At 44.3% G+C, this 13430-nt stretch overlaps 1 protein-coding gene across 1 annotated transcript in view; it reads left to right on the top strand.

Moving 5' to 3' along the window:
• ALOX5 (arachidonate 5-lipoxygenase) overlaps window positions 1-6920 on the top strand; it is a 123200-nt gene extending 116280 nt beyond the window's left edge. Inside the window, exon 14 of the mRNA XM_088475799.1 lies at window positions 1634-6920. Within this exon, the coding sequence (XP_088331925.1) occupies window positions 1634-1813 (180 nt within the window). The 3' untranslated portion in view covers window positions 1814-6920. The remainder of the gene's footprint in view (window positions 1-1633) is intronic.
• Window positions 6921-13430: the final 6510 nt, after the last annotated feature.

Below are 13430 nucleotides of genomic sequence, written 5' to 3'. Positions count from 1 at the left end.
ATCTCAGTTATCATATCAGATCTTTTACCTGCATTTACTACAAAACACCTTACAACTTTGGATTCATTTGTGCTTTTGGTTTTGGCCCTTGAAGTGCACAATAAAAGTGATCTGTGCACATCTGTCTGTGTACAGTACATGGTGCACCATGAAGGAGCAGGGGCATAACCAGGGGTTTGCAAGCGGTGCTGTTACCCAGGGTGCAGGGCCCTGGGGGCTGATACATCACTGCTCCACAGCACCTGCATTTGGTTTGCAGGGTGCCTGTAATGGCACCCGGCAGCCTGTACGGCTGCCCAGTGCACTATAAGGACTCTCCGTGTGGTACTGTACTTCCTGATGCCGGCTGCCCCCTCAGCCTGATGTCATGATGTCACATGTTTGGGGGTGAAGCTGGTACAGGGTGTAAAAGTACCCTGCTCCAGCACTATGAAGGAGGTGGTTGGTGACAGGTGGGCTCACTAGTTTGTGCTAGCCAGAGCTTGAGGTGCAGGAACTCTATTTATGGTGCATGCTGCTATGGCCAGTGTGATTACAGACAGCTCAGCATCATGTCCTGCCCCCACTGCATAACATATCAAGATAACTTACTAAATGTATGCTCAAAAACATATCCTTTTTAATATTTCAAATAGGAAATTACGATAATGATACAGCAACAATTATAAACATTTAAAGCTAAAATAAAATACCAATACTGCTGTAAGTAAACTTATAGCCAGTCTTACTTTTCAGTCAGTTATTAAATAGCTGTGGGCCTGATTCAGCTTGGATCGCAATACGCATGCAAATGGGCGATTGTTTTTGCACTACACATGCGTGCGCATTGCAGTGCACGAAACAGCCGCCACGATCGCAGTGGTGACGCAGACCCATCGCAAATTGATTGACAGGTAGAGCTGTTTGTGGGTGGTAACGGGGGAGTGGTCAGGCGAACGCAGGCGTGCCAGTGTATTTCAACAGCGTTGCAGGAGCATGCATAAATTATCTACTGCGATACCATACACAGCCTGAGTCCGCATAGCGTGCGCTGAAGTAAGCAATTCCTGTGTGAGATCTGACCTGCCTTAACTGTGCGTATGGGTCCGATGGTACTCGATTGTACCGATGTTTTCACAGTCTTGCTAACCATTACGGATGTGTGCGTGTAAGGTAGAGTGGGCATCCTTATGTAGTGCTGCGGTTGCATTGCGATCAATAGATTAGCTTACAATCGCACTGAACTGCGTGCGTACGCTATATTGCGATCCGTAGTGAATTAGGCCCTGTATCTCTGCCCGGTTTAGCCAAAAACTCACTGGGTTACACAGAAAACCCGTATCACATGAGGTTCCATACAGTCTTGGGTCTTGGTTGGCAGATGACCATGGCAGACACATGACAATGTAGTCTTTGGCTGATCAGATGGTCTCCTGTCATGGTCATTGGTCTACAACATACCAAATTACCTACCAAAATCAATACATGAGGGGTCAGCATTAGGGTGATGTACTGGTGGGAATAGCCTGCAGAAAGGGAAGAATTAACTCTCCAAACATTGATTACTATGTGTGATTCTATTGATGATGTGATACTCAAAGTGTAATTGCCGGTGGTGAACCTGCTTTATTTTCATAGCATGTTATATATATAGTTATTTCTAGGTCTGTACCCTGATGAGCATTTTGTTGAAAAATCAGTAAAAGAAGCAATGGCAAAATTCAGGAAGAACCTTGAAGAGATCAGCAGCGTAATTCAGGATCGCAACAAGAACAAGAAGCTACCGTACTACTATCTGTCTCCAGACAGGATCCCGAACAGCGTGGCGGTTTAAATTCAATGTAGCTTTGGCTATATGATTCTCAGTACGGACTTGGATAAGTTTTACTTCAAACTTAATTACTTCAGGGAAAGTTACTTTTGTTTGCTTTAACTACATTCTATATGCATTATAGTTAAGCAAAATGTAGGTAATGTCAGCTTTATACAGCACACAAGTCACAAGAATGTAAAGCATATTTGTAATGTAAAGTACACTGCAGGACTGTGTTAAGAGTGGACTGCAAGACCAGATTAGGATTTGTGAGGGTCCAGGACAAATAGGTTGTGAGTGCCCCTGTGACTAGTACTCGCTGTCACAATTAAGCTCATGCCCATAGGGGTCTGACAAACACTGCACTGACATCTTGCAGTTATTGCTGCCTGGACAATTCAGAGCACTGGCACCTGTTGTCCTGCCCCTCCCTCAGCTCCACACCCACTAGGTAACAGTGTAATAAAGAAAGGTATCTCCTCTCTCCCTTTCCTCCTCCTGTTGCAGCTGTAGCCGGCGCCCCCCCCCCCCCCCCCCCCCCACACACACACACACACCTCCCGCATCAGCCGGCAGTTTCTCTCCTCCTATACTCCTCCTGCTGCAGCAGCCGGCACACCCCCCTCCCTCCCTCATCAGCTGGTGGTCCTCTCTCCCAGTATCCCAGCCGTTCCTTCCCTGGGAGGCTGCGGAAGCAGCCTCCCTCCCCAGTCCTTCACACAGCAGCGTGTGCTGTGCTTGGCAGGGAGGTTGCTGCCGCTGCCGAGCAGGGATCCTAGAGGGGAGCCAGCGGCCAACCAGGAAGATGCACGGGCGCTTGCTTGTGTAAGTAAAACAGCGCTGCAGAGTTTATCTACACTAGCGCTCGCCGGCAACAGCATAATTGATAAGTACAAGTTAAAAATAAAAAAGTGCAGCGAGCGGAAACATAAAACATCATTCCACTTAAAACTCGTTAATAAATGGAGCCCTTGATCTCTAGACATGTGACTGGAATAGTTACTGTACATGATGTGGTGGTGTCACATTGACATCAGGACGTCCTAACTGCAATGGGGAAGCCTATAACAGTATTTTGGGGAGATGTATCAAACCTTCTACAGAGGACAAGTTGCCCTTGGCAACCAATCAGCTTCTAACTATCATTTATCTAGTACATTCTATAAAATGATAGCTAGAAGCTGATTGGTTGCTGTGGTCAACTTCTTTATCTGTCCTCTTTGGAAGGTTTGATACATCTCCCCCATAATAACAGCAGAGTAAAGCAGGAACCTGACTGCCCTGCACATGAAATAAGAGGAGGAACAGTCTTGTACTGCGTTTCCAATACTCTCTAGCCATGGTGATAATCCCTGTTGTGTGGAGACCCTACCTACAGTATAATTTGGCTCTGGTATACTGAAAGAATAGTGCGTATAGTAGCTTCTGCCAATTTAATATTCCACTTTAAAGTACATTTACACTTTGTCATTTAAATAACAAAATTAAATAAATTGCCCCCTTCATTTACTTATACAGTGGGGATCCCTTGCCTGGAGCCCCGTTCTTCTGGAGTATTTATCAAAACTTGAATAGAGAAGAAATTGTGAGAGATAAAGGCCGTCATTCAGAGGCGGTCACTAGGGCGCGATCGATCGTATCATAAAAGAGTGAGAAAATGCAAATCAAGCGCAAAATCGCAGTGCACATCGTAGGCGAGGAAATTCCCATCACAATGAAAACACATCTCCCGAGTCTCGTAAAGGGGTGAGCGAGGACTACAGTTGCAGAAAATTGTCGGTCGCTGGCGCCAAGCTATGTGACCATCGTGGTTTTTTGGCAGAGTCAAGTTTCCACATCTGCACTTTCGATGGTTCTTCTGCCTATTTCGATGCGGATGCAAGCAGCGTGCAATCGCTTTGTTTTTTTTTGTCTATTCTTCTAATGTAAATTTAGCATGTGTTTTTTGATGTTTGGTTTAAGAAATCTAAAAAAAACATCTACAAAAACATGTATTTAGCATTTGAACCAAAAAAAGGGAATTATGATTATTAAATGTATTACCTTATCTCTCACAATTTTATCTCTCTCCAATCTTTGATAAATACCCGGTGATATGACCACTGATGATATGATGTGTGATTATATATACAGGTTACCAGTGTTAATAAGAGAGTGGTTCAATAAATAAGGTAACAAGACCTCTCATTGCATAAATCTATTCAACTTGTATATATAAGTATAATCAATAGTATGGCCTTGGTACAGATTATTTTTCCACATAGTCCCACTACATGTCTAAGCATTTGTTCCAATGGTACACCAAGGCATCTATCCTGGCATAGAAGAGATCAGTGTCAGGAGTCTGAAGCCAGGACATGACGGCTGGCTGAACTTCACTGTCGGTTGCGAATCACCTATCACCCAGGTGCTTCTTTAATGGTCCAAAGAGATGGAAATCACTTGGTGCCAGGTTATGGCTGTAGGGAGAATGGTCCAGTACATCGCAATGGTGGCACTGATAACTACTAACGTGTGCGGTTGGCTGAGTGTGGCCTGGCAGAATCATGCAGCAATACGACCGATGGGCCTGATTCAGCAAGGATCGCAATTGCAACAGCATACGCAGATCAATCGATGCTGCGTACTGCGCATGTGTGTGCAGCGCAGTGCGCGTGCGTTAGCATTTCGATCACTTTGCGATCACTCAAGCAGAATGAAAGCCATTGCAGAGTAAGTGGCAGGCGGGGTGGTGACGGGGAGTGGTCAGTGAAATGTGGGTATGTCTGTCCGTATGAACGCCGTTGCATGGGCGTGCATAAATTAGCCGCTTGAGTACTCACTGCGTGCAGCAAGACTTGCAGTTTCTGCGGCAGGTCAGACCTGCTTTAAATGTGCGCAAGGGGCTGATGTTACTCAATGTTCCCGATATATACGCAGGACTGCAAGGTATTACAGATGTGAGAGTGGTAGTGGTCATCTCTATGCTGGCTGTGGGATGGCTTTGTGATTGCATTCATCAGGGCCGTAGGGAGGGTGGTGCGGCCGGTGCCTCCGCACAGGGCGGAATCCTCCAGCGGCACCGGCCACACACTTCTCTGCGCCGGAGGTCTGCAGGAAGAGACCTCCGGCAGTAGTGCACGCCGCACAGTGAATGTCGGCGCAGGATCCCGCCCTCCCTCCTCTCCTCGGAAGTAAGGGTAAGCGCTCAGGGGGGGAGGAGGGGGGCGGAGAGGGAGTGAGAGGGGCGACAGTGCTGCACAGGGCGCACTGCCGTCTAGCTACGGCGCTGGCATTCATTGACATATTTTCGCAGCAGCCCTCCGTGCGTAATCGCAGCTGCAATCACAATAGCGATCCATGCTGAATCAGGCTCTCTGTTTGCAGAAACAAAGGTTGTTTTCGAAGAACTGTCCTCCGCAACCGGCTCAGTGTGTCACAATAGCGGACAGCATTTACAGTATCTCCCTTGGTGAAGAAATCAACAAGAATCTTCTTTGCTGATGGAGTTGTTTGAATTTCTTAGGTGAAGACAATGCGTGTTTCCATGTCATGGATGATTGCTTCATCTCCGGTGTCACATGATGTACCCACAATTCATCACCTGTAACAATACGCTGCAGGAACTGCACTCCCTCCTCATGGTACTGTATAAAGTACACGAGAGAGAATCCCATCCTATTGGTTTTGTGACCTTCTGTGAGTTGCATCGGTACCCAGTGTGAACACTTTTTCCTGTACCCCAGTTGCTCATGAATGATGCTGTGCACAGTATTAAGATGTTCAGTTCATCAGCAGTGCCACTACCTGGAATGCGTCTGTCCTCCTGAATCAGAGCTTCAATGCAGCACAAAGTGTCATCTGTGGTGGATGTGCTTGGCCGGCCGGATCGTTGCTCACCTTGAACGTCTGTCCTGCAGTTATCAAAGGCAGCGCACCAAACCCAAACCTGTTTTGATGACATGACGTTATCACCGTATACCCTTTAGGTGCAGACATCTGATCACACTACACACCTCAATGTTAGACCATGTTTCCGCCAGCCGTGCTATCTCACAACTGATTCTGGGGACAGTATGACTGATATGAGGCGCAGTCTAATGGCCGTGAGGGGAAGCAGTGATCTACCTGCTCTGGTCTGGTGGGAAATTGGAATGAAATGGAGACCATTACACACATGAGAGGTCTTGTTTCCTTATGTATTGAACCACCTTCATAAGTAACTCTGTGTAACTTTTACATGTTATTATGTCAACACTTTGGAGCTGTAATATGACTTGTTGGAGAAGGGCTATGCTGCAGCAAGTTTTGCACAATGGCACATACAGTACTTTGTGACGGCCTGTTCTCATCCGTGTATATCCTCTGCGCAGGTATGGAGGGTGAGTCATTTATTTTATCAATTTATATATACATCGTCCTTCCCACATTAATATCTGTGCTACAGACACAACGAAAGCTTGTGACTATATAAGATATAAAACATAAATACATTCCAAACGTTGCAGCTCGCTTTTATCAAATATATTGTAAATCTCAATCAAAAATTCAGAATTATTTTTGTAAGAAGAAAGTCTCTAATCAACTCGCAGAACCACAAAGGTACCAGGCAGTCTTATGTCTTACAGGACACACACAGCCTGGAAATGAAATGTAAATACTGCAGATAAATATTCTCCCATTAGCTGGGCCAAGAAACTCCATCCATAGCAACAGGCTGTCAATAAAAATCTTTTAGTATGTGGGCGCACAATGAGAAGGATGAGATTGCCTAGCCTGTGTGTGGATGTGAGCATCTCCAATCTGTGATCTCACTGCACTAGGAATGCAGCAATGTCACATACTGAAATTTATGCAGCATCATAAGGATCACTGCTCCCTATGCTGTATAAAAATTAGGCCATAAGCAGGTAAAATTGACTGACTGAAATGCAGAAGAGCCAAATGCTTGTTGTGCACTATTTATACAATGCGATTCTAGTTTTGCTTGAGGCTATGTACAATTTCTGGGAATAATTGTAGAAGAAATCTCTGCAACCCACATATAACAAAATGTTACTTTTTCTAGTTTGTAAACTTAATATTTTGTCTGCATTTTTTATTGTTTGTATACGTTATGTGAAATAAATAACACTTGAAGATTGTATAAGCAGCATTTTTGTGCCTGGTAAAAACAAGGGTTGTGGTCATGTGTTTGTGAGGAATTGGGGATTACTATAGTTAAAGTCAACAGTGGCGTCACTAGGGGGGGTGGGCCGCACCGGGTGGCACCATGCGAGGGGGTGACAGCAAAATAGCTCAGATGGTGCCACTGAGCGCCGAGCAGCGGTGATGGATGACACGTGCATGAGGCAATGGCGGCCCCCCTCATCCAAGAGGGTAGGAGCCACTGCTGGTAGTGTATACAGCCTTATGGCTAGGAAAATGTAGTTATTTCTAGTTTTGCACAAAGGGAGCTCAGGGAGGATAACGTCCTCCTGTGGAGCAGAAGTGCATTGCATGGAGATATATTGTATATATTGTGTATATTCACCAGAATGCGGCGTTAAACGGATCTTTGCGTGCACCCACTCCCTTAGCCATATGCATTGTTAGCTATTTATCATCATCGTCAATGTGCATTTGCCACCGCCTTTACTTGGTGCAAAATATACACTGTAAAACAGGTATGTTTATGCTTCCAACCAGCTAACTGTACATAGCCCTCTCTGAACTTTGCCTATGTGAGAGTGCCCGATCTCAGCCCAGTTCTGCCACTTCAGTTGTAATTGCAGATGTGCTACAAATCCATGTGACACTGCATTGCCTGTACTTGTTCATGCTTAGTTCTGGAGCAAGCACAGAGCAAAACCATGGTATGTATGATCGCAAACATGCATCCATTCAGCTCTGAGTTTCCCCAAGATATGCACCCACATGTCCCTTTATTCATTTTTTATAAAATGATTTAATTCACATATTGGAAATGTGCAAATGTATTATGTACTTTCTCCCCCCCCAAAACCGCTGCCTTCTCTTGTTGAAGCCACACACCTGTGTGAACACAACACAAACAAATGTTTATTGTAATGTATTTGTGTAGGGGCTGCAAAATAAACAATTATGGGCCGTATTCAGTTAGACGTGAGAAGTAGAGATCCGCAAAAAAGTTTCACCGATCACAGCTTTTCGCGTGTCGGAAACTTATCTCCGTATTCAATTCCAAATAGTTTTCGCGTATGCGAACACTCAATGCAATGTAATAGGCAAAAAAGATTTCTCTGAATAGCAGGAGAAAAGAAGTGCATTTTTTAAAAATGTTGGGGTGCAAAGGTGGGGAAACAACTCAGAACCCTTGGGACAGCCCCCAAAGGACAACTGTGTCAAAAAATCCCTAAAAAAAAGTTAAGAACACCCCAAAAAAGTACTTTCAATTTGGGGGTGAAAAAGTACAAAGTGGAGGGACAAGCATTTTGGGGGGCCTGCAAGGATGGGTCAGGGGTTTTTTTGATTGCAGGTGCATGCAACAGGTGCGTTTTTCACGATTTTTTAAAATTCATTTTAGCAACTTTTAAATATGCTAGCACCATTTTCATGTACCCCAAATTTGACAGGACTACTTATTTCACCAAAAAATACTGCAATATGCCATTCTTCACCACTTGTGCAAAGATGCCAATAAGAAGCTATTAAAACAACTAAAGTACCCCAAATAGCTTTCTTAGGGCTATTCAGGGATATCTACATTGATCTCCAATGTTAGTGCACCTGTTTGGGGGGTTCAGGCTGATTTCCCAGTTTCTGACAGCACTTTACGCCTGTTCCGACCTCGCGGCTTGCCGTTTTCGCGTGGTTTGGAATTGAAGAGGGCGAATTTTCTCGCTTTCAAAACACACGATGTAGGCGAAAAGTCGGGCAGGCAAAACTAATTGAATACCGCCCTATGTATTCATTCTAATTCCAAATTATATTTTGCCCATCTTCTGTTAATAAGTTGGTTGGTAAAGAATTGCGTTGAAGACTATTCTAGCGGTCAGACTCACCGGCAGGAAATGAGTAACTACATCAGAGCACACAGTAGTGTTGCAAGAGAATATTTCTTAGAGTGGCCAATTCATAAGACAGTAAACGGGAAGACACAGTCATATTATGCATAAGGCATCTCACACAACATTCTTAAGCTGCTTGCAAAACATATATTCAAAAATGTTCCATGTACAGTATATCTCCTTACACTTCCTACATTTAACCACAATACTGTTTAGTAAAATCTGAATATCTGCAAGCCCCATCATACCACGCATATTGAATTTTATGTTCATGTCATTCTTGCATTTAAAATAATTTTCAATAAAAATTACCTTAAATAGCCAGAGAATTAAGATTGGTGGTAAGAACTACATTCAGCCTGCAGAAATAGCAGAATTTGCTATTGATCAATATTGGAAAACAAGAACATTTCTAGGGACACCTCATTAAAATGATCATTAAGTAGATTGTCCATAGAAATTGGGCACAGTAGTCAATTAGTCGCAAACTGTGTTTTATTTTAAAATATTGAAATCCGTACAGGTCTGAAAAAGCAAAGTCATAATGTAATGTATTATGATTCGGATTCATGGCAACACTGTGAGTATGCATTTTGCATTAATAATTGGAGAAGTATTTCACCCGGAGAAAACAATAGTTTATATTAGGGGTGTGCACCGGCCACTTTTCGTGTTTTGTGTTTTGGTTTTGGATCTGGATCTTTCTTCGTGTTTTGGATCTGGATTGGTTTTGCCAAAACCACCCTTGCGTGTTTTGGGTTCTGGGTTTTGTGTTTTGGATCTGTATTTTTTTGAAAAAAAGCATAAAAACAGCTAAAATCACAGAATTTGTAGGTGTTTCTGCTCCTATGCTATTATTAACCTCAATAACCTTAATTTCCACTCATTTCCAGTCTATTCTGAATACCTCACACCTCACAATAGTGTTTTTATGTCCAAAAGGTTGCACCGAGGTAGCTGGATGACTATGCTAAGCGACACAAGTGGGCGGCACAAACACGTGACCCATCTAGGCGTGAAACTGCAGTGGCAGACAGGATGGCATTGAAAAACTAGGCCCCAAACTGTACATAATGCAAAGAAAAAAAAGAGGTGCAAGATGGAATTGTCCTTGGGCCCTCCCACCCACCCTTATGTTGTATAAACAGGACATGCACACTTTAACAAACCAATCATTTCAGCGCCAGGGTCTGCCACACAACTGTGGCTGAAATGATTGGTTCGTTTGGGCCCCCACAAAACAAGCTGGCAATTTATCTGTCCCTGCACAAACTGGCTCTACGGAGGCAAGATGTCATCCTCATCCTCCTCATCCACCGATTCCTCACCCTCTTCAGTGTGTACATCCTCATCCTCACAGAGTATTAATTCGTCCCTGCTGGAACCACAGGTCCCTCTGTACGTTCTGGAGGCTGGTCTCCCTGGAAGAGTTGATAATTCATTTTATGAACATCATCTTCTCCACATTTTGTGGAAGCAACCTCCTACGCCTTTCGCTGACAAGGTTCCCGGCTGCACTAAACACTCTTTCGGAGTACACACTGGAGGGGGGGCAACTCAGGTAAAATAGAGCCAGTTTGTACAGGGACCTCCAAATTGCTTCTTTTTCCTGCCAGTACAGGTACGGACTGTCTGACATGCCTACTTGGATGCTGTCACCGATGTAATCCTTTAACAGACAGACGCACGCTTGTCGCTGCTGCTTTGAGGATTCAAGTGCGGCTACAGCCCACACAATTCACAAAGACAGAAAAAAAAAAGAATATTTTTATTGTTTGTGGAGCACACTTTGAGGGTTACACCACCCTTTAACAGACAGACGCATGCTTGTCGCTGCTGCTTTGAGGATGCAAGTGCGGCTACAGCCCACACAATTCACAAAGACAGAAAAAAGAAGAAGAATATTTTAATTGTTTGTGTAGAACACTTTGAGGTGTCACCACCCTTTAACAGACAGACGCACGCTTGTCGCTGCTGCTTTAAGGATGCAGGTGCGGCTACAGCCCACACATTTCACAAAGACCAAAAAAAAAAGAACAATATTTTAATTGTTTGTGTAGAACACTTTGAGGTGTCACCACCCTTTAACAGACAGACGCACGCTTGTCGCTGCTGCTTTAAGGATGCAGGTGCGGCTACAGCCCACACAATTCACATAGACAGAAAAAAAAAGAACAATATTTTAATTGTTTGTGTAGCACACTTTGAGGGTGTCACCACCCTTTAACAGACAGACGCACGCTTGTCGCTGCTGCTTTGAGGATGCAAGTGTGGCTACATCGCACACAAGTCACAAACACATTAAAAAATAGTTTTTTATTTTTTGGAACATTTTGAGAGTTACACCACCCTTTAACAGACAGACGCACGCTTGTCGCTGCTGCTTTAAGGATGCAGGTGCGGCTACAGCCCACACATTTCACAAAGACCGAAAAAAGAAGAACAATATTTTAATTGTTTGTGTAGAACACTTTGAGGGTGTCACCACCCTTTAACAGACAGACGCACGCTTGTCGCTGCTGCTTTAAGGATGCAGGTGCGGCTACAGCCCACACAATTCACATAGACAGAAAAAAGAAGAATATTTTTATTGTTTGTGTAGCACACTTTGAGGGTGTCACCACCCTTTAACAGACAGACGCACGCTTGTCGCTGCTGCTTTAAGGATGCAGGTGCGGCTACATCGCACACAAGTCACAAACACATTAAAAAAATAGTTTTTTATTTTTTGGAGCACTTTGAGAGTTACACCACCCTTTAACAGACAGACGCACGCTTGTCGCTGCTGCTTTAAGGATGCAGGTGCGGCTACAGCCCACACATTTCACAAAGACCAAAAAAAAAAGAACAATATTTTAATTGTTTGTGTAGCACACTTTGAGGGTGTCACCACCCTTTAACAGACAGACGCACGCTTGTCGCTGCTGCTTTAAGGATGCAGGTGCGGCTACAGCCCACACAATTCACAAAGACAGAAAAAAAAAGAACAATATTTTAATTGTTTGTGTAGCACACTTTGAGGGTGTCACCACCCTTTAACAGACAGACGCATGCTTGTCGCTGCTGCTTTAAGGATGCAGGTGCGGCTACAGCCCACACATTTCACAAAGACCAAAAAAAAAAGAACAATATTTTAATTGTTTGTGTAGCACACTTTGAGGGTGTCACCACCCTTTAACAGACAGACGCACGCTTGTCGCTGCTGCTTTAAGGATGCAGGTGCGGCTACAGCCCACACAATTCACAAAGACAGAAAAAAAAAGAACAATATTTTAATTGTTTGTGTAGCACACTTTGAGGGTGTCACCACCCTTTAACAGACAGACGCACGCTTGTCGCTGCTGCTTTAAGGATGCAGGTGCGGCTACAGCCCACACAATTCACAAAGACAGAAAAAAAAAGAACAATATTTTAATTGTTTGTGTAGCACACTTTGAGGGTGTCACCACCCTTTAACAGACAGACGCACGCTTGTCGCTGCTGCTTTGAGGATGCAGGTGGAATCTAGACGGGATTTGGAACCGAGGACACACTACCTCCATCAATTGTCTAAATCCCACTGCACTAATGTCGGATACCGGACGCACGTCTAACACCAACATAGCAGTCAAGGCCTCAGTTATACGTTTTGCTTCAGGATGACTGCTGTCGTACTTCATCCTCATCGCTAGGGACTGTTGGAGGGTCAATTGTTTAGTAAAAGTAGTGATGTTCCTACTTCCTCTCTGGGATGATGAACAACTCCCAGCAGCAGCAACAGCACTAGGAGGAAGTGGTTCTTGATCTTTCCCTATTTTATTTTTATCGGAGAAAGTTTGGTCCTCCATTTATGTTATATTGATATATATACGTGCGGCTAAAGCGCACACAAACACAGAAAATATTATTTTATTTTTGCTGGAGAGTAGTGCACTTTGTGGGTTACACCACCCTTTAAGAAATGAGCCAGCCGGCTCTTTACTTATGGGACACAGGCGCACGCTTGGCGCTGCTCCTTTGTTGATGCACGTGCAGCCACAGTGCACACAATTCACAAACACAGAAAATAATTTTTTTTTTGGTTTGGACTGGAGTGTACTTTCGGGGGTTACAGCACCCTTAACGGTCAAGCCAGCCGGCCCTTTACTTATGACACAGGCGCACGCTTGGCACTACTTTGTTGATGCACGTGCGGCTACTGTGCACACAATTCACAAACACAGAAAATAATTTTTTTTTTGGTTTGGACTGGAGTGTACTTTCGGGGGTTACAGCACCCTTAACGGTCAAGCCAGCCGGCCCTTTACTTATGACACAGGCGCACGCTTGGCACTACTTTGTTGATGCACGTGCGGCTACTGCGCACACAATTCACAAACACAGAAAATAATTTTTTTTTTGGTTTGGACTGGAGTGTACTTTCGGGGGTTACAGCACCCTTAACGGTCAAGCCAGCCGGCCCTTTACTTATGACACAGGCGCACGCTTGGCACTACTTTGTTGATGCACGTGCGGCTACTGCGCACACAATTCACAAACACAGAAAATAATTTTTTTTTTGGTTTGGACTGGAGTGTACTTTCGGGGGTTACAGCACCCTTAACGGTCAAGCCAGCCGGCCCTTTACTTATGACACAGGCGCACGCTTGGCA

The sequence above is a fragment of the Taudactylus pleione genome, unplaced genomic scaffold, assembly GCF_031769625.1.
Source record: "Taudactylus pleione unplaced genomic scaffold, aTauple2 ptg000016l, whole genome shotgun sequence".
Taxonomy (NCBI): Eukaryota; Metazoa; Chordata; class Amphibia; order Anura; family Myobatrachidae; genus Taudactylus; species Taudactylus pleione.
This window is presented reverse-complemented; position numbering and strand designations above follow the sequence as displayed.